The following is a 16,971-nucleotide window of genomic DNA, read 5'->3' as shown; positions in this document are numbered from 1 at the left end:
TTTTTTTTTTTTTTTTTTTTTTTACAATTAAAGGGAAGAGTTCAGAAAGAAGTTCAGCGAGGAGAACCCGAATAACAAAGCAGTATCTGCTGTAAGTTATTTCCCGTTGTACTTTTTGTTATTTGTCTCCATTCAACTTTTGCAATTCATTCTATGGTAATGTGTGTTGACAATTGACTTGCAAATGGTTCGATCAGGTTGGCAAAGCTGCAGGACACAAATGGAAATCGATGTCTGATGCTGTACGTGATTGCCATCGTAGTGTTTCTTAACTTCACCTGGTATTATGAACTATGTCTGAATTGCTGTTTATAATATCAGGAAAAAGCTCCTTACGTTGCTAAGGCTGACAAGAGGAAGGTTGAATATGAGAAAAACATGAAGGCCTATAACAAGAAACAGGTATTAATATCCTCTTGGAAAAGTTTCTGAAGCATTCATATTGCAGCTGTATATTACTGTGTGAATTCAATTTTCACTCCCATGTGAGTTCAGGCTAGTGGAGCCAATGCTGCAGAGGGAGATGAGTCTGAGAAGTCAACGTCCGAGGTGAATGGTGACGATGAGGCAGGAGACGATGATGGCAGCGAGGAGGTAGTTTGTTTAAGGATTGCTGTAAAAGTAGACGTTTTGATGTGGATGTTTGTTTGAGATTACCATTCCTTTCATTTGATATTGCAGGAGGAGGATGAGGAGTGACGAAGATGTAGATGATAATTAAGTCATTTAGGCTAACCTTCCAACAGTAATGGTCTGATCATTTCCTGTTAAATGTCTTTAATATCATGAAAATATATTGGTATCTCCCTGTTATTCTTTTTGTGCATTCAGGAACCACCAATGGGTTGTAATGGGAGATCATCTGTGTCCTGTACCTTACAATGTTTAGTTGTTCCAACCCCCAACTATCTTTTTTAATTTTTCAACTAAGATGGCGAGAACAGAAGATGATGAGGATGAAGATGGTACCAAACCCACGCACTAAATCTCTTCTCCTTCCTACTATGGACCAACTATTAGAGCCTGCACTCGACCTCTGAATTCGAGATATGCGACCAGAATGCTTGCTTGGTGTGTCCTGTTAATTTTTGTTTGTTTCTTTTAAATGTTCATCCTTCATTACTGAATCAAGCCAACACTCAAGGTGTTCTTTCATTCTTTCAATGTAATTCAAGAAATGGTTGATCTGATGGATAATTCGTTATAAATGTTGGAAAGCGAAAAGAAGATCCACCAACATTATTAATGAAGGAAATTTGATAATGCTCCCCCTTTAAATAATATGTCCACCAGTTAAATATGACATTATTTAGTTTATTGAATAGGAAATTATATATAATAATAAAAAAATAATTAAAAAAAAAAAAAAAAATCCCTTCAATTACGTTTCCACACTTCGAGGTTCGGTTTTGCAGTTGGTGGGGTCTGTAGAAAAAAAGACCAAACTTTTCGTTCTTTATAAAACCGAACCTTGCATGGAACATTGAAGAAGTCAGTTCGACGGCACCAAACCAACTAACCTTTGGCCCAATAATGAAGTCGTTCCTAACACCAACAGAATCGAGTCCAGTGGTATTGGTGCGTGGAACCCACGCGCTGTAGCAGCTAGTAGTGGAGGGTTTGTGGTAAAGGGACATTGCCGTCGTGGCAAAGCAAAGAAAAGAAAAGAAAAGATACAGACAAGCCAAGATGGTAAGAAGACCCGCCGCGACCTCCGCAATTAGCGGTAGAGTGCGGGTCCGACGTGGCATGTTCCGCAACAGCACATTAGGGTGACCGCGCTTTCCACGCCTTTTTCTGTCTTTTTTTAGGCTCCTACTACTATCCAAGTCTCTTCTGCGTTGCTTCCAATTGAGTGGTTTTTGTTTTTGTTTCCCCCTTTTTTCTTTTGCTTACAGGAGAAATGGAAATGCCCAAATGGGTTAGCTGAGAATGGAGACGTAGAAGAACCAAGAAAGTGCAGAAAAGAGGAGGATGGAGTGGGCGAACCAGCAGCAACAGAACAACCAAAGTGAGCAGCAATTGCAAGTGCAAATGCAGGTAGAGCAATTGAGCAACGGCGATGGTGTTGGTGGGCTGTACGTCAAGGTAATGACGGATGAGCAAATGGAGCTCCTCAGGCACCAGATCTCTGTCTATGCTTCCATATGTGAGCAGCTCGTGGAGATGCACAAGGCTATCACCGCCCACCAGGACCTTGCCGGTCTCTCTTTCTCTCCCTCTTCATCTCATTTCCGCTTTATGTGAGAACAGCTCTAATGTTGTCTGGTTTTTCAGGAATTAGGGTAGGGAACCTGTACTGCGATCAAATAATGGCATCTGCCGCTGGTCACAAGATAAGCGCTAGGCAGAGGTGGACGCCCACGCCTGTGCAGCTTCAAATTCTTGAGCAGATCTTTGATGAGGGCAACGGGACCCCAAGCAAGCAGAAGATCAAGGAAATAACTCTCCACCTCACACAGCATGGCCAAATTTCAGAAGCAAATGTTTACAATTGGTTTCAGAACAGAAGGGCTCGCTCAAAAAGAAAGCAGGCAAATTCAACACCAAATAATCCAGACTCAGAACCAGACACAGAAGTTGATTCTCCAAAGGACAAAAAGACCAAACCAGAAGAAACCTTCCAAACATATGACCAATTCGTTTCGAATTCCAACAACGTGTATTCTCAGACATCTGATTTAGGCGCTGAAATGCTCGCCTTTGATGCACAATCAAACAAAGGGGACCCCATGTTTCAGTCCTTCGGATCGAGTCATTTAAGTCAGGTGGCCACAGCACAGAATCACAGTACGTTCCTAATCTTCTAACCACTATAACGTTTGGGAGCATGCTGAATCAAACATATTTGAAGATATATGCATATTTGAGTATAACTTGTTAGTTTGTACATCAAACTTGCGAATGTGCAGGAAATAATGATAAGATGAACGTACCAGACGGCTACACCCCTTACCATCCTTGCGAAGGATATCCCCTTGGTTGAGGGATTGGTGCCTAACATTCCACAGATGTTCTTGAAAACAATGGTGTGATCATCCTGGAGGAATGTTAACTGAGAGAGTAAATATTAGAGAGCATGTAAAAGGGAATCAAGTTTTGAAGATGCTTGTTGGGGCATTTTACATACGTGGTTACCAATGATATTATAGCTTACAATATAATAGAAATGGAACTCCTTGTATTTGACTTGTACAACCAACTCATACAGTTCTGTAGTTTGGTCTGATATCCTCTTCAGCTGATATCAGCTATTGTCAAACAACTATTGTCAAACTGATATCAACTAATAGAGAGGTAAAATCCACGCTACCAGCACAAGATGAAAACATGCTAAACTAATTAATTGCCTGCATTTGCTAGCAATCTCCTGAAGTTACCATAATTCCAACCCAGCTACAAAAAACGTGTCTGATACGACTAACCTTGTGCCCGCGTCCTTGATACGACTGTTTTTCTACCTTGATGCATCCAGGTGCCCACTTTCTTATGAGTATTTTTCTTAAGAAGCATGCGAGCGAGGATAAAACGTGCATAAATGACTTTGGTTGGTTTGTGGGGATAATCTTCACTCCAACTATGTAACATAGCTATGTTGCAGGGAATGTCGGGGTCATCTGGATTCTGAATCCTGAACATAGAGCGTTGCATCATTTGAGTATGGATTCAACCTGATTAACGATATGATTCTCAAGTTCAGTAGGATACCACTAGGTACCGCTAACGCCTATTACTAAAATCATTTGTAGCATACAGATACTTGAGAACGGGGCCAAACTAAGAATGCGATTGTTGTGAAATAGATGGAAACCGTTGCATAATTTTGATTGGTAGGTCGGAATTAAAATAAACAATATTAAAATAAATATTGTTTGGGAAAATTGAGTTTTTATTTCTTTAAAAATGAAAAATTGAGGCATTAAATACAAAGAAAGAGAATTAAAAACGTTAATTCCGGTGAGTAAGCCACCCAAATTCAGACGGGAATTTTGTCTCTACAAATCCTTCTCATTACCTGAAGCTTCCTAAATTTTCTTCCCTGTTCGGTTATATTGGTTATCGGCTTCTTTTCTCCTCCCTCGATCCCACGTTTCACACCACGGCTTATCTGTGCGCTCCTCTCTCAACTAACACTATACAATTCCTCAATCGGCCCAGCGTCTCATTTTCCTCTGTTCGTTCTTGCTGTTGTGGTTGAATTGTCATGGTGGGATCATAGTTTTATTACTGCGGACGATGATTATCTGAAGGAATTTTGATCTACTGCGTTTTTCTGTGTGCTACCGGCGGGATCCAATCCAGCGGGGGCTAATATGGATCAGTTCGACGCATTCTTCAGGAGAGCCGATTTGGATGGTGATGGAAGGATTAGTGGAGCTGAAGCTGTCGCTTTCTTTCAGGGCTCCAATTTGTCTAAAAATGTTCTTGCACAGGTTCCCTTCTTCGCTTTCTACCCCCTTTCTCACCTTTTATTCTCCAGATTTCTTATGCGCTATTTATCTTAGATCAATGGCGTCCATGTACTTCGATTAGTTTGCGAATTCGAAATCCATAAACTTTTCGTTTTTCACTTCATTACTTTGTTTCTCGGTCTAAAAATTAAGGTGTCTGCGCCTCGTGGAAGAGTATAGTTGTGAATTGGGTGGTTGCCAATATCTTTTAGGAAAGTTCTGGTGTTTAATTTCCTTCCTTGAGTTTTTCGCTGAGGTTCTTCCTTTTATGAAACTTTTTACCCATCGGAATGCTGTACTTAGATATAATTGTCACGCATTCCAACGTCAGACCTGCGATTGAAATCTAAAACTTCCTCGCGAGATTGAATTGGCGACCTTCGTGCAATTCAATTTTCTGATGTAGTCAACGCGTGCTGATTTAGTCTGGTTGTACAATTCAAGCTCTAACAATCTTGCATTTGTATTCAGTTTCAGCCAACTGGTACAAATAGTCTGTATTTAAGCTATTATGTTGAAAGGCTTTCCTTTTACTTGATCTTGTTCTAATAAATATGTAACTGATGAAAGATGACGCCTCTAATTGTATCCATTGCCCACTGGCACCATTTAATAAGAAGTGTTAGTATGCTTACAAATCTGTCATTCTGTAAATGGTTTAGCCAATCAAGGTTCTCTTCTTTACTTGCAGATATGGATGCATGCTGATCAGAGAAAAACAGGTTTTCTTGGGCGACCTGAATTTTATAATGCTCTCAGACTCGTAACTGTTGCTCAAAGTAAGCGAGAGCTAACTCCTGATATTGTTAAGGCAGCACTATATGGTCCTGCTGCAGCGAAAATACCCCCACCAAAGATTGTTCTTCCAGCTGTATCTACCCCTCAATCAACTTCAGTGCCTGCTGCATCTCCTCCACAGATGAGTATGCCTGCACCAACGGCATCTCAAAATTTTGGCTTTAGAGGACAAGGAGTTCCTAGTGTAGGTGTGAATCAGCAGCATATTTCAGCCCAGCCAAACCCTTCCATGAGGTTACCTCAAGCTACACCTGGTGGTGTTGCTTCCAGTACGCAGCTGGTTGTTGCTGCTGCTGAACACTCTGGAGGAGGACACGTACGGAGTTCAAGTCTTCCAAACACAAATGATTGGCTTGGTGGAAGACCAGGTGGTGCCCTTGCTGCTGGGCCTAGAGGAGTTAGCCCTTCAGTGCCTTCCCCAGCTACGTCGTTATCATCAGCTTTAGTGCCTTCTCAGCCTATGCCTAATGATAGAGCACTGGCTGTTTCTGGTAATGGATTTACTTCTAAGTCGGCAATTGGCGCTGACATGTTTTCTATTACTCCATCTCCACATAGACCAGATTCTACCGGACTCAACAATACAGCTAACAGTAGTATTGGCCCATCAGCCATTGTTCCAGTTTCCAGTGTATCCCAACCTTTAAGTCAGCACAAATCGATGGAGTCATTGCAGAGTGCCTTTGTCTCACGGCCATTATCTGGCGCACCGTTACAGCTCTCTCAGTCACCCTTACAGCTCTCCCAGTCACCCTTACAGCTCTCTCAGTCATCACTGGAACCTACCAAGGAGGTTAGAGCAACAGGTCCATCACCACTTATATCTTCTGGGATCACAACTGGAGCCAGGAACTCGACTTCTGAACATGCACAGGTTTCTTGGCCAAAGATGAAACCAACTGATGTTCAGAAGTACACAAAAGTTTTTATGGAAGTAGACACTGACAGAGACGGTAAAATTACCGGTGAGCAGGCACGGAATCTATTTTTAAGTTGGAGGTTACCTAGAGGTACGGACTTCCTCTCCTTTTTCTTTTCTTTCTGTTTTGTGTTTAAATCCATAATGTAATTTCTCATTGTAGTTGAAGAGTTATTTAATTTACAATTAGCGATACAATTTAGTGTTGTTTTTGCAATGAAAAGGGGGGAACAATTTAGAATAGCATGACATCATTGACTTCGTCCTTTTCCTAGTTGGGAGGAAACAATTTAGAATAGAATATTTATGTCAAAGTTTGCTCGACTTACTCGGTTTCTTACCCCAAAAAAAGATCTCTAGTTGGGAGGCTTCGTCCTTTTCCTGTTTGTGTATTACACGAAAAAATGGAAATGAGCATATGTGCTCAATGAATATGTATTAATGTTAAGCGGCAAGCTTTGAGGTTAGAATTATGGTTCTTTTCATTCTGATATGCAAAAAGATTTGGTATTGCCCTTTAGTTGACGACTCTTTTTATATTAGCAACTCATTAGCATTTAGACACAATTTGAGTATTTGGAAATATATGTGCTTTCTGATGTAATGCTGGGAAGATAGTTTTAGTTTAAGAAATTCACGTATACTTTTTTCTAATCCCCAGGAAGTTATGCCTATGTCCTAACTTTTCCTTTATTTACCGAAACTCTTGTAAAGTTGCTTTTATGGGTATTCTTTTAAATCATTATGCACGCTCAATCTGTGTTTCATATTCTCAGAGGTCTTGAAGCAGGTGTGGGACTTATCTGATCAAGACAATGACAGCATGCTTTCTCTCAGAGAGTTTTGTTTTGCTTTATATCTAATGGAACGTTACAGGGAAGGTCGACCTCTTCCAGCTGCGCTTCCAAATAATGTTATGTTTGATGAGACTCTGTTGTCCATGACAGGACAACCTAACGTTGTCCACCCAAATGCAGCTTGGGGTCCCCATCCTGGTACTTACTAGAGTGTCAGTTGTGCTTATTTTCTTTTGCCCTCTTATTTCTCTCTTTCTTATATTTTTCCTTAACTTTTCCTTCTTTGAAATTAGGATTTGGACAGCAGCAACCCCAGGTCGCTGCTCGGTCGATGGCACCAACTGCAGGATTGAGGCCCCCAACAAATGTACCTGCTTCGAAGGCTGGTGGTGCTAGACTATCCAATGCGCAGAAATCAAGGACTCCAGTGTTGGAGGATTCATTTCTGGACCAATCTGACAAGAACCAACAGAATTCAGCTAGCCCAAATGCTCAGGATGCTACAGCATCAGAGAAAAAGGCATCTCCTTATATCTATCAGTCAACTTTCATATTATGTTTTTGAGAGGACCCAGTTTCATCCTATTTGAGTAATTCCTACGCGTGCTAGTTGATGGGCTTCTTTTTTTATTCCTTGTAAAATGTTCCCCTTATATCATGTTAAGTATATATTTCGTTTCTTATTTTCCTCTTGAATTCAGAAGGTTGACATCACCTGTTATGCAGTATTATTCTCTCTAATGTTTTTCTATCTCATCCTTGATAGGTTGGAGAGACAGATAATGTTATTTTGGATTCAAGAGAAAAGATTGAATTCTATCGCACAATGATGCAGGAACTTGTAAGTACTCTTTGCTGCCTTTGCTTTCAGTTTCTTGATAATATGTGTTCAACATGCAATTCCAAGTCTATTTGTTCCTTTTAGTAAATGTTTTGCTCAACTTTTTTCAAAAATACTTGACTATTTTCTTTTACTTATGTAAGTAGTTCAAATTTGTACATTTGATCATCGTCTTCTTTTCAGGTTCTGCATAAAAGCAGATGTGATAGCAGATTAAATGAGATCACAGAAAGGGCATCTGCTGACAGGCGTGAGGTATATTTTCTATTATATTTTTAGGTCCGCTACCATTTTCTTTTTCTTTGCACTTATTTATGGCTTTATATTGCAGGCAGAAACTTTGGGGAAAAAATATGAGGAGAAGTACAAGCAAGTGGCTGACATAGCATCTAAGTTAACCATTGAAGAAGCAAATTATCGTGATGTTCAAGTTAAAATACACATCTTGAAACTGTACTTCGATATTGTACCTGAATTTTTATGCATCTTCTTCCACCTTTTTATAGCATCCACTGGAACCGGCTGGTTAATCTTATCGCTGCTGTCACTGCTCAGCTGTTAATTAGAAAGCTTCTTGGGGACACTTTATTTTGTTTTCAAGTTCTTTATATATCAATTCTTGATATAGGGATATTTACTTACCTCATACTATTTCATTTATATGTTTGTCTATGCTAACGTATGTGATTTCCACCCCAAAAAAAAATGTGAATATGACGTAGTTAAATGGACTTGATGCAAAAATTTAGCATAAAGGATCAGTGAATATTATTCATTTGTTGGCATTTTGACCGAACTTAATTAAATGCATTAAAAAGGAAACTCACAGAAGTCTATAATGCTTGATGACCAGAACGGTATGCTTGCAGGGGAAAATAACCATTTTAAGCCACAAGGCCATACGCTCATCTTTCACTTAAAAGTTTTTGTCCTTGGCTGCATTTGAGATTTGTTGTTTCATGTGTAATTTTACAATCCCCTGTTATTTGTCATTCTTCCAGGAAAGGAAGACAGAGCTGCATGAAGCAATTATTAAAATGGAACAAGGAGGAAGTGCTGATGGTATTCTTCAGGTATGATTTTGCTACATAGCTGCGTGCTTCAATTTGCCGAAGGCTATTCTGTTTTGTTGTCTAGTACTAATGTTTTTCTTCTTCAGGTCCGAGCTGATCGAATACAATCTGATATTGAGTTGCTTCTTAAGGCTTTAACTGAACGTTGTAAGAGACATGGAATTGATGTTAAGTCGGCTGCTATGATTGAACTTCCAGTAGGTACTAGTCTCACATTAGCCTCAGATTTATACTTTTGCATCTTCTATCTAGATTCCTTTTGCATGTGCTTGCATCTTCTAACTGAACGTTGTTAAAAAAAAAAAAAAAAAAAAAAAAATGTTAAGGAAATGTGTGGTACATTTGTTCCTGTACTGATTGTACATCATCTGTGGCATGATGTGATGACCCATTATGGGATCAAAGTGACTTGATGTATCTTGGTTTCAATTAATGACATTTTACATATTAGGCTGGCAACCTGGAATTGCGGATGATGCAGCTGTTTGGGATGAAGAGTGGGATAAGTTTGAAGATGAAGGTATAGAAGTGATTCTTTACAAGTTATTTACTTCTCTGGATTTACAGTGATGTAGTTTCTGGTCTCGTTGTCTGCTAACTTCTACTAGTAAATTGATGGAGATATACCTCATATTTTTGTTCATATGAGTTACTTAATGTACCTTTCAGGATTTTCCAATGATCTCAATCTCGATCCAAAGCGTGTTTCTGCCTCAAAACCAAAAATGTCACGTAGTCTGGATGAAAAGGATCTAGAAGATTTTAACTCAACTCCTGATTCATCGTTCAATGGCCATGACAAAACCAAAGTGGGGATCTTCTCGAGTACCATCAATCATGGCCTTGAGAGTGAATTTATGTATAGCCACAGTGAAGATGAATCAGCTAGAAGTCCATATGGCAGTCCAGCTGCAAAGACATCTCTAGAAAGCCCTCGTGAATTTTCGGATCCTGTTTATGAAAAAAGTCCGGAAGCATATAGGTAATAATGGATTCCTATTTTTTTTATACTTGTAATTTCTTGCAGCTCTTTCATACAGCCCCATCTTTTTTATGTTATGCCTTTTTGTTTATTTCTTGCATTAGAAGTTTCGATGAGTCAGCTTGGGGCGCCTTTGACAACAATGACGATGTGGACTCAGTTTGGGGAATAAAACCAGTTAATACCAAGGTGAGCATGAAAATGCTGAGATTCTATTTTGGATTTATTATTGGAAACTGTTTTCTAAAATTGATGTTCCCTTCTGTTGTTGGGAAATTTGATGCATGCCCTTATATTTCAATTTGAGATCATAGTTGGCAATGATTCTCACTAGTGTGGAACTGATTATTGGATTTGAGCCATGCCTATTTTTTTTCTCTTTATATTTGATGCCATCACACAGGAATCAGACGCTGAAAAGCACCGGGATATCTTTGGATCCGGTGATTTCGATACGATCTCTGCTAAAACAGCATCCCCCAATGCAGATAGCTTCTTTCAGACAAAAAGCCCATTTTTTGAGGATTCTGTCCCTCCCACTCCTCTCTCTAGATTCGGCAACTCCTCTTCCCCTCGTTATAGTGATGTGGGGGATCACTTCTTTGACAATTCCTCCAGGTTTGATTCTTTCAGCATGCAGGATCCCAGTTTTTCTCCACAACGCGAGAAGTTCTCCAGGTTCGATTCAATAGGCAGTTCTCAAGACTTTGGCCGTAACCAGGAGAAGTTTTCAAGGTTTGATTCTATCAGTAGTAGCATGGACTTCGGCCAGAGCAGCCAGCGGCACGCCAGGTTTGACTCCGCTGGCAGCTCTAGAGATTTCAGCCACAGTGCCTTCTCTTTTGATGATGCTGACCCATTTGGGTCCTCTGCCCCGTTTAAGGCCCCATCAGAGAATCAAAGTCCCAACAAAAGTTCTGATAGTTGGAGAGCTTTCTAACCTTCAGAATCCTGTTTGAGTTTATATACTTGTATCAATTCCCTTGTTTTCCCAACTTATCTTGTTCTTTGTAGTGAGCCGGGTGCCATTTTTTGTCTGTTGTTATGGCTTGGAAGAACTTGAAATGGATGGACATATTTTTGTATCTTAAGGTGGTGGTATATGTATTGATTTCATGACATTGTTTGTTTATGATGACATGTTTTGCAAAAGAAATCGCACATCTCTTGGTTTACTTTTCTTGAGCTACTAGGTAGATACAAGAACGCACGTCCATTTGCACACTCACAACATGCCTTGGATACACACAGAGATGTAAGAAACAAAGATCGAGTTTTTCTTTCAACGAAGAATATGGTGCAAAATCCATTTCTTCTACAACTTCTCTGAAGAATACAGAGTTCATGTATCATAGCTAACTTTGAGGTGAGAGAGAGTGCACAGACAAAACCAAACAGGTCCGTTAATTTGTACTGTGGACATCATCCCACCAACCATCATAGCTAACTTTGAGGTAATTAAAACAATATACCATGAGGGAAACAAATGATTGTCATGTTTCGGCGGTGCCTTACAGTTCTTCCTTCACTTGCTCGAAGGAGGATGCGTCGTCCAATCCTTTCTTGACTTGATCGAAGGAAGATGACATTGCCAAACGTTTATTTGCAATTTCCACAATGATTTCAAGTGCTGCGAAAAAATAAATGGCGAATATGTGTAAGTATCATATTCTTGAACTATATAACACACACACACGCACGACCCATTTAATGAGGAATACAGGTATTGAGAAATTCACCATTTTCAAATGAAAGTTGAGCTGATCGGAGCTTGGGGGAAACTAGAGTTCCAAACATTGAAAGTGTTTGAGATCGTTCCTTTTGTACCTACACAACACGATCAAAATACTGTGGGTCGGTGTCCACTTCTTTACCATCCCAGTATCACAGAGCAAATAAATATGAACCGTAAAACAAGAAGGAAAAGCCACAACCAGTCTATAAAAGGAGAGTATTAGGTCAATGGAACCAACACTCGCCTGATCATCAATGATGAGAGCATCTTCTTTCTTTGTAGAACTTCTCCCCAGATCATCTTCTAATGAACAGAAGAAGCGAGTTTACATACATTCCAAAGAACAGAAACCAAAAAGAGGAAATTACTTGGGTTAAAAAATTCTGTAAGCATGAATAGATGGGACCAACTACCAGAAAGCTCAGAAATGTTCCGTTGTCGTAGCTGAGGATTATCAGATTTCCTTTCCAATTTGTCATTGTATTTATCTTCCACCAAGCACTCTCCACCTTCAGTGGATGTCCATTTCCGCAAGTTAATGAATGGTTGCGTTCCTATGGAGCCACCTTCAGTGGACATATCATTAGCAAGTGAGACTATTGCCAACTTAGCATGTTTAGAGAACATTTATCATTATGCGTGGAACAGTTCACTAGATCAAGTAGTTACATGATAATCAGACTCTCTCTAGTTTAGGCTTAAATCAGTGCTTACGCGATAGTCGGAAGATGGTTTATTGTTTATACAATTTCCTAACTGGTTCAAAACTTCAATAGAGATATCTGGGAAGAGGAGGCGATTAAGATTACCATCGCGTTCTTCCACCCGCAGCGATGTAGCAGCAGAATGAATTTTCAAGTCCAGTAATGCAGTGCTTACGCGAGAGGTGCCCATAGAATGTCGGGCGCTCGCCAAATCAAACCATCCCTGTTACTCGAATGGATGCGCAAAGTTAGAGGCAGCATTTCCGCAGCCGAAAGAAATTAAGAGATAGCGAATAAAAGCAATCCCTCTGTAAGCATTCTTAGAAATCGAGCAGAGAATTGTTTACGGCCATTATTTCGGTAAATCCGACAAGTCCTAGAAGTGAATCCTATTAGACTCTTCCATTGCAAATATCCAGACGCTTAATACCTCCTCAATTTCAACCATTTCAGAAGCATAATTGAGTCAATTTGTTTTTTAGGAATCCAAAATCTAGAATACCATCGCTTAAAGGTGTTGATCATAACTACAGCAGTATAGTGCACTGAACAAACTTATGTTAGAATAAGGGTTTGATTGATGCAGAGATCAATTTTCGCGTACCTGGCGGAGTGTTGATGACAATGCATCCAACAGATTCAGATAATCATCCGTCGAATCCAGAAATTGCAGCAAAATGCTTTCTCGTTCTTGTCGTTTTTGCTTCTGTTGTTCTTGCTGCGTTTCTTCAATTCCATCTTCCTCCCCTGACTCGTTCAGGGAATCCAGCGATGGATCTTGTATTTCCTTCATCGACAATTCATCAGATTCTCAAAACTCAACTCAGCTTGAACTAAAACACTTCCGTTTATATAAATATATTTTCCATATTCATAAATTTCTATACATACATATTTGCTGCCCTAGATCATATAGTTAAATTTTATAAGTTGTTTTGAATTTGTCCAATTATTTTATATTATCGACTTTTTACAATAAGCTCGACAAATAGATTATATTAATGAAATTTTTGAGATTTTGGATGAAAATGGTTATCCCAAAAAAATTACAAAACTTTATAAGATGAGTTTAAAGCGATGGGTCATTATGGAGCCCCAATATGGAGTCGGGCATATGCTAGTGGGCGTCGGTTGTGTGAAGGCCTGTAACCCACGAGCCAGGCCCATACATTCGTCAAGGATACCGCCATTTTTTCCCTTCGTTTTGTTTGTTGACGCTTCAGATTTGCAAACGGAAGAGAAGCTCTGTGAGGTGTTGGGCGAGAGGAGGTGAAAGTCAGGCTCCGATTGGACCAGACGCAAGCGACCATGAAATCCAACGCGTGGGTTCTATTGTTATTAGTGATCTACTTCGGCGTCGTCGATTGCATTGATGATAAATGCGCCGCCTGCAATGCTGTTGCCGTAATTTCTCGCTCCTACAATTCCCCTTTGAATTCTCTTTGTTGCCTTCCTTGATTTGGTTTTCGAATATTAAGAATCCTTCATCTTTTCGCTTATTCTATGTAATGCGCTGCCTGCATCTGATCACTGTCAATTAGTGTTTTTTCGAGTGGCATCAACTTTCTGTGTTGTATTGCCTTGTAGTTTGATCACAACTTGGTTGTATGTGTACCGTTTCTCAGTGGATATCTGCATTTTCTTATTTGATATCTTAGTAATTGCTCATATTGATGCTGAATTGATCGTATTGCCGCTTAACATCGCTGATACTAAACTAATAGATATATAAAAGGGGATCTAACTTCTGTATTTATTGATCCCAGGAGGAGATAGAACGTGGACTTTCCAATGTAAGGCGATGTACACTTGTATAGAAAATTTCTTTGTTTGATGTGAGTTTATGGTTTGGTCAGTTTTACATGGTCTGAAGTGTTTAAGTGGCTTCAGTAACAACCAGTAATTACATATTTAAATAGGAAAAACCGAGGAATCATTTAGATATGAGACATCGGTTGGATTCTAAAGGTCAGCGTAAAGGGAAGGTAATTGATTACAGGTAAAACATCAACATCCCGATTTTCAGGATGCTCTTTTTTTTTGGCTTGTTTAGCACATTTCTTATTATATGCTTACTAAATGAAGTGGTGAAAATAGATAGATGAATTGTTGAAATAGTTCAGGAGGAATATATGTTGGGCCACTCTTGGCACTTACTAACGTAGGACCTACAGTTGAGTTTTGTGGGCATCGGCAGTCTTAACTTTTCGAGTAGCTTGTATAAAGGCCTGTAAAGAACCACCTAGTATGAAATTTATGAACTTCATGAACTTTGTACTGTTAAATTGCACTAATCAAGCATTATAAAATATTTGATATTGATTAAGCAGAACAGAGACTTTTATTGTCAAATGAAGCAAATTTTCTTCTGCACTGTAATTACTTGATAAAGAAGAGGGCCATTTCGTAGTAATTCTGATTTTAATTGCTTTAATTATATCAAATTTTTACTTTCTTATTGAGATACAGACTTACATTTCAATTTAATGCGGTAAGTAGTTTGGACCTGTTGTTTATTAAAACTGATTGGTCTTATTACATTTTCCCAATTAGTCATGTTTTTGTTGCTAGTTCGTTTCTAAAATATGAATGAACTGCATATTTGTAAATTGTGAGCTTAAATTTCTACAGGGTCAGTGAGCTACGAGTTGTCGAACTCCTGGATGGGCTTTGTGAAAACATGCAAGATTACACGATTGATAAGGTACTTCATTGGAATTATCTGTTTGATCTTAGTGGATTGTAATCTAGAACAGTAGTCTGAGGGCCTATCATTTTAAGAAATTGTAGACATGGATATCTGCATAGTGCAGGTGTTTACACTTCATTTGAAACCGAATCTTTGATTAGAAATTACATTATTAGCTTATTTCGTGAGATAATTGTTTATCTGTTCTTGGTGCAGACAGATTCAACTGGACAACAGTGGATCAAGGTGGATAACTGGGACAACCTACCAAGTATGTGGAAAATTGAAGTGTCTGTCTTTCAACGAGTTCTGAATCAATAATCCTCAAGTTGCTGAATGTTTTTTATAATTTTTTTTACAAAAGAAGTTGCTGAATGTTTTATAGCTAACTAACTGTCATGCACCCGATGCATAGAGTAGTAAAGAAAACGAAGCTGGAAACAAGTATCACAAATGGCCTTATATATGTTTTGGCCTTGATTGGGTTTATTTAGATATTGTTCATACCCAAAATTTCACATTCTTGTAGATTACTGATATTTATAGCTTCCTTCCTGCATATGCATATGAAGTTATTTTTGTTTTTTTTTTTTTGTTTTATTCATATACATTGCCTTCATTGTTATAGATAAACAAGAAGCTCGGGCCTATTCAAAAGACATATCAACTTATTGTGGAAGGTGAGACTATATCACCTGATGGTTATTCAATTCAGCGATCATAATCCAGCTGGTTCATATAGATTTATGATTTTACTAATTTAATGTTGTTTATTAATGAGACAGGTTATTAGAGGAAGCAGAAGATGATGTAAGTTGACATGTTTTGCCTCATAAAGGAATACCTTCCTTTTTTCCTCTGAACAGATCTAATCTATTTCTTGATATTGATGAACCTGCAGTTGGCAGAGTTGATTAAGAAAGGATCTATCAGAGCAGGTAACGTTAGCAAAGTCCTATGCCATGATTTGAGCAGACATTGCAGCAAGGCGAGGTAATTTTTATTGTGCTGTTTCCTGTTTGTGCTTCTCTGAAAAGTGCTTTTATATCATTTTCAAATGTTAATCTAACTATGAAGTCGAACTTATGGTAAAAATGTTCATTCTGTGCTGGTTATAGTATTAATTATTATATTGCTTAGCTGCTCCTCCTAAAATAGTTTTCCGTACGACCTCTTTCTAGGATAGATTTCAAAACAAGTATTCGTGATGTAGAAAGCAGAACAATTGTTTATTCTTAGAACATCTAAAATGATAATATCAAACCTAAACTATTTCATATAACAGTATTTTTTTTTTCTTCTAATACTTGCATAAAAATGATTTTTATTTTTCAAAACTACATAAACACTATATTGACTATACTATGAACTTATCCTACCTCAGAATTTAGATGGCGGTTCCTAGGTGATGACTAAAATCATAGCCACTGTTTTAGATAACCTTTTCCTTTTCATCTCTGGACCATCTTTGCTGATTTGTGAAACTTAATAATAGTAGCCACCTTGTTTATGTGCAGCGGTGCTCAGCTGAATGACAATGATGACGAAGCAGATGGAGAATTATGAAATATTCTTAAGATAGGCTCGAGAGCGAAGCTATAAACCAGTTGCTCTTTCCCATAAGCCACATACTTGGAATGGCCATGTCACTGTCAAAGTTTTTACAGTGGCATCCAATCTGCACCCTTCATTGAAATTCTCGTGTGGTTACTATGCAGCCCTTTGGCTAATGTGAACTTGTAATCTTTGTCTCTTATAGTTCTCATGGAGTGCTTCATGAAAGGTGATTTGACAAACAAGCAAAATTGTCGAAAGCAATTGGAATTGACCACAATTGATATAGTGTGTTATTTTTTATCGTTCGTTGTCTGGCCTGGTGTGCTATAAACAAAAATAACAACAAACTGAAGACACATTAAAACAGCTCCTAAATATATAAAAGCCGTGCTTCGTTGTCGTACAAAGATATCAGGAGAAGGTTC

At 38.7% G+C, this 16,971-nt stretch overlaps 5 protein-coding genes across 9 annotated transcripts in view; 4 read left to right on the top strand and 1 right to left on the bottom strand.

The window, feature by feature from the left end:
- Nucleotides 1–1,263, top strand: part of LOC111446410 (HMG1/2-like protein) — a 2,338-nt gene extending 1,075 nt beyond the window's left edge. The window contains exons 4-9 of one of the 4 annotated variants that reach the window (XR_002711062.1): nucleotides 34–91; nucleotides 198–242; nucleotides 322–402; nucleotides 496–594; nucleotides 685–751; nucleotides 832–1,263. Coding sequence is in view for 2 of the 4 variants with exons in the window: in XM_023085223.1 (XP_022940991.1) it covers nucleotides 34–91; nucleotides 198–242; nucleotides 322–402; nucleotides 496–594; nucleotides 682–699 (301 nt within the window). In the remaining 2 variants the exon portion in view is untranslated. Of the gene's footprint in view, nucleotides 1–33; nucleotides 92–197; nucleotides 243–321; nucleotides 403–495; nucleotides 595–681 lie in introns of all 4 variants that reach the window. The other 3 variants (XR_002711061.1, XM_023085224.1, XM_023085223.1) reach the window with 3 other exon arrangements.
- Nucleotides 1,264–1,796: 533 nt separating this feature from the next.
- Nucleotides 1,797–3,226, top strand: LOC111446408 (WUSCHEL-related homeobox 8-like). Its single transcript, XM_023085222.1, has 3 exons — nucleotides 1,797–2,203; nucleotides 2,278–2,790; nucleotides 2,913–3,226. Exons 1-3 carry the CDS (start codon nucleotides 1,975–1,977, stop codon nucleotides 2,984–2,986), a joined length of 816 nt encoding a protein of 271 aa, XP_022940990.1. The 5' UTR covers nucleotides 1,797–1,974; the 3' UTR covers nucleotides 2,987–3,226.
- A 719-nt stretch (nucleotides 3,227–3,945) lies between these two features.
- On the top strand, nucleotides 3,946–10,993 carry LOC111446746 (epidermal growth factor receptor substrate 15-like 1). 2 transcript variants are annotated; one of them, XM_023085685.1, is made up of 13 exons: nucleotides 3,946–4,433; nucleotides 5,143–6,259; nucleotides 6,945–7,163; nucleotides 7,259–7,485; nucleotides 7,732–7,806; nucleotides 7,990–8,061; nucleotides 8,138–8,236; nucleotides 8,808–8,879; nucleotides 8,966–9,080; nucleotides 9,331–9,399; nucleotides 9,549–9,861; nucleotides 9,969–10,050; nucleotides 10,265–10,993. In XM_023085685.1, the coding sequence occupies exons 1-13, from the start codon at nucleotides 4,314–4,316 to the stop codon at nucleotides 10,799–10,801; spliced, it is 3,117 nt and encodes a 1,038-aa protein (XP_022941453.1). In that variant the 5' UTR covers nucleotides 3,946–4,313; the 3' UTR covers nucleotides 10,802–10,993. The 2 variants fall into 2 exon arrangements, with proteins under 2 accessions (XP_022941453.1, XP_022941452.1); XM_023085684.1 differs by having other exon boundaries at nucleotides 9,966–10,050.
- Nucleotides 10,994–11,077: 84 nt separating this feature from the next.
- LOC111446748 (coiled-coil domain-containing protein 115) lies at nucleotides 11,078–13,220 on the bottom strand. Its single transcript, XM_023085688.1, has 6 exons — nucleotides 12,905–13,220; nucleotides 12,406–12,523; nucleotides 12,010–12,162; nucleotides 11,841–11,899; nucleotides 11,601–11,688; nucleotides 11,078–11,491 (listed from the first exon to the last, which is right to left on the bottom strand). Exons 1-6 carry the CDS (start codon nucleotides 13,091–13,093, stop codon nucleotides 11,373–11,375), a joined length of 726 nt encoding a protein of 241 aa, XP_022941456.1. The 5' UTR covers nucleotides 13,094–13,220; the 3' UTR covers nucleotides 11,078–11,372.
- A 150-nt stretch (nucleotides 13,221–13,370) lies between these two features.
- Nucleotides 13,371–16,823, top strand: LOC111446749 (protein canopy-1-like). The gene is made up of 9 exons (XM_023085689.1): nucleotides 13,371–13,704; nucleotides 14,067–14,093; nucleotides 14,220–14,299; nucleotides 14,932–15,004; nucleotides 15,206–15,260; nucleotides 15,618–15,669; nucleotides 15,775–15,799; nucleotides 15,891–15,982; nucleotides 16,507–16,823. Exons 1-9 carry the CDS (start codon nucleotides 13,609–13,611, stop codon nucleotides 16,553–16,555), a joined length of 549 nt encoding a protein of 182 aa, XP_022941457.1. The 5' UTR covers nucleotides 13,371–13,608; the 3' UTR covers nucleotides 16,556–16,823.
- The last annotated feature ends 148 nt before the right edge of the window (nucleotides 16,824–16,971 follow it).

Source organism: Cucurbita moschata, unplaced genomic scaffold (genome assembly GCF_002738365.1).
Source record: "Cucurbita moschata cultivar Rifu unplaced genomic scaffold, Cmos_1.0 Cmo_Scf00008, whole genome shotgun sequence".
NCBI classification, from domain to species: Eukaryota; Viridiplantae; Streptophyta; class Magnoliopsida; order Cucurbitales; family Cucurbitaceae; genus Cucurbita; species Cucurbita moschata.
Note: the sequence above shows the minus strand (reverse complement) of the source record. Positions and strands in the feature narration are given on the sequence as shown.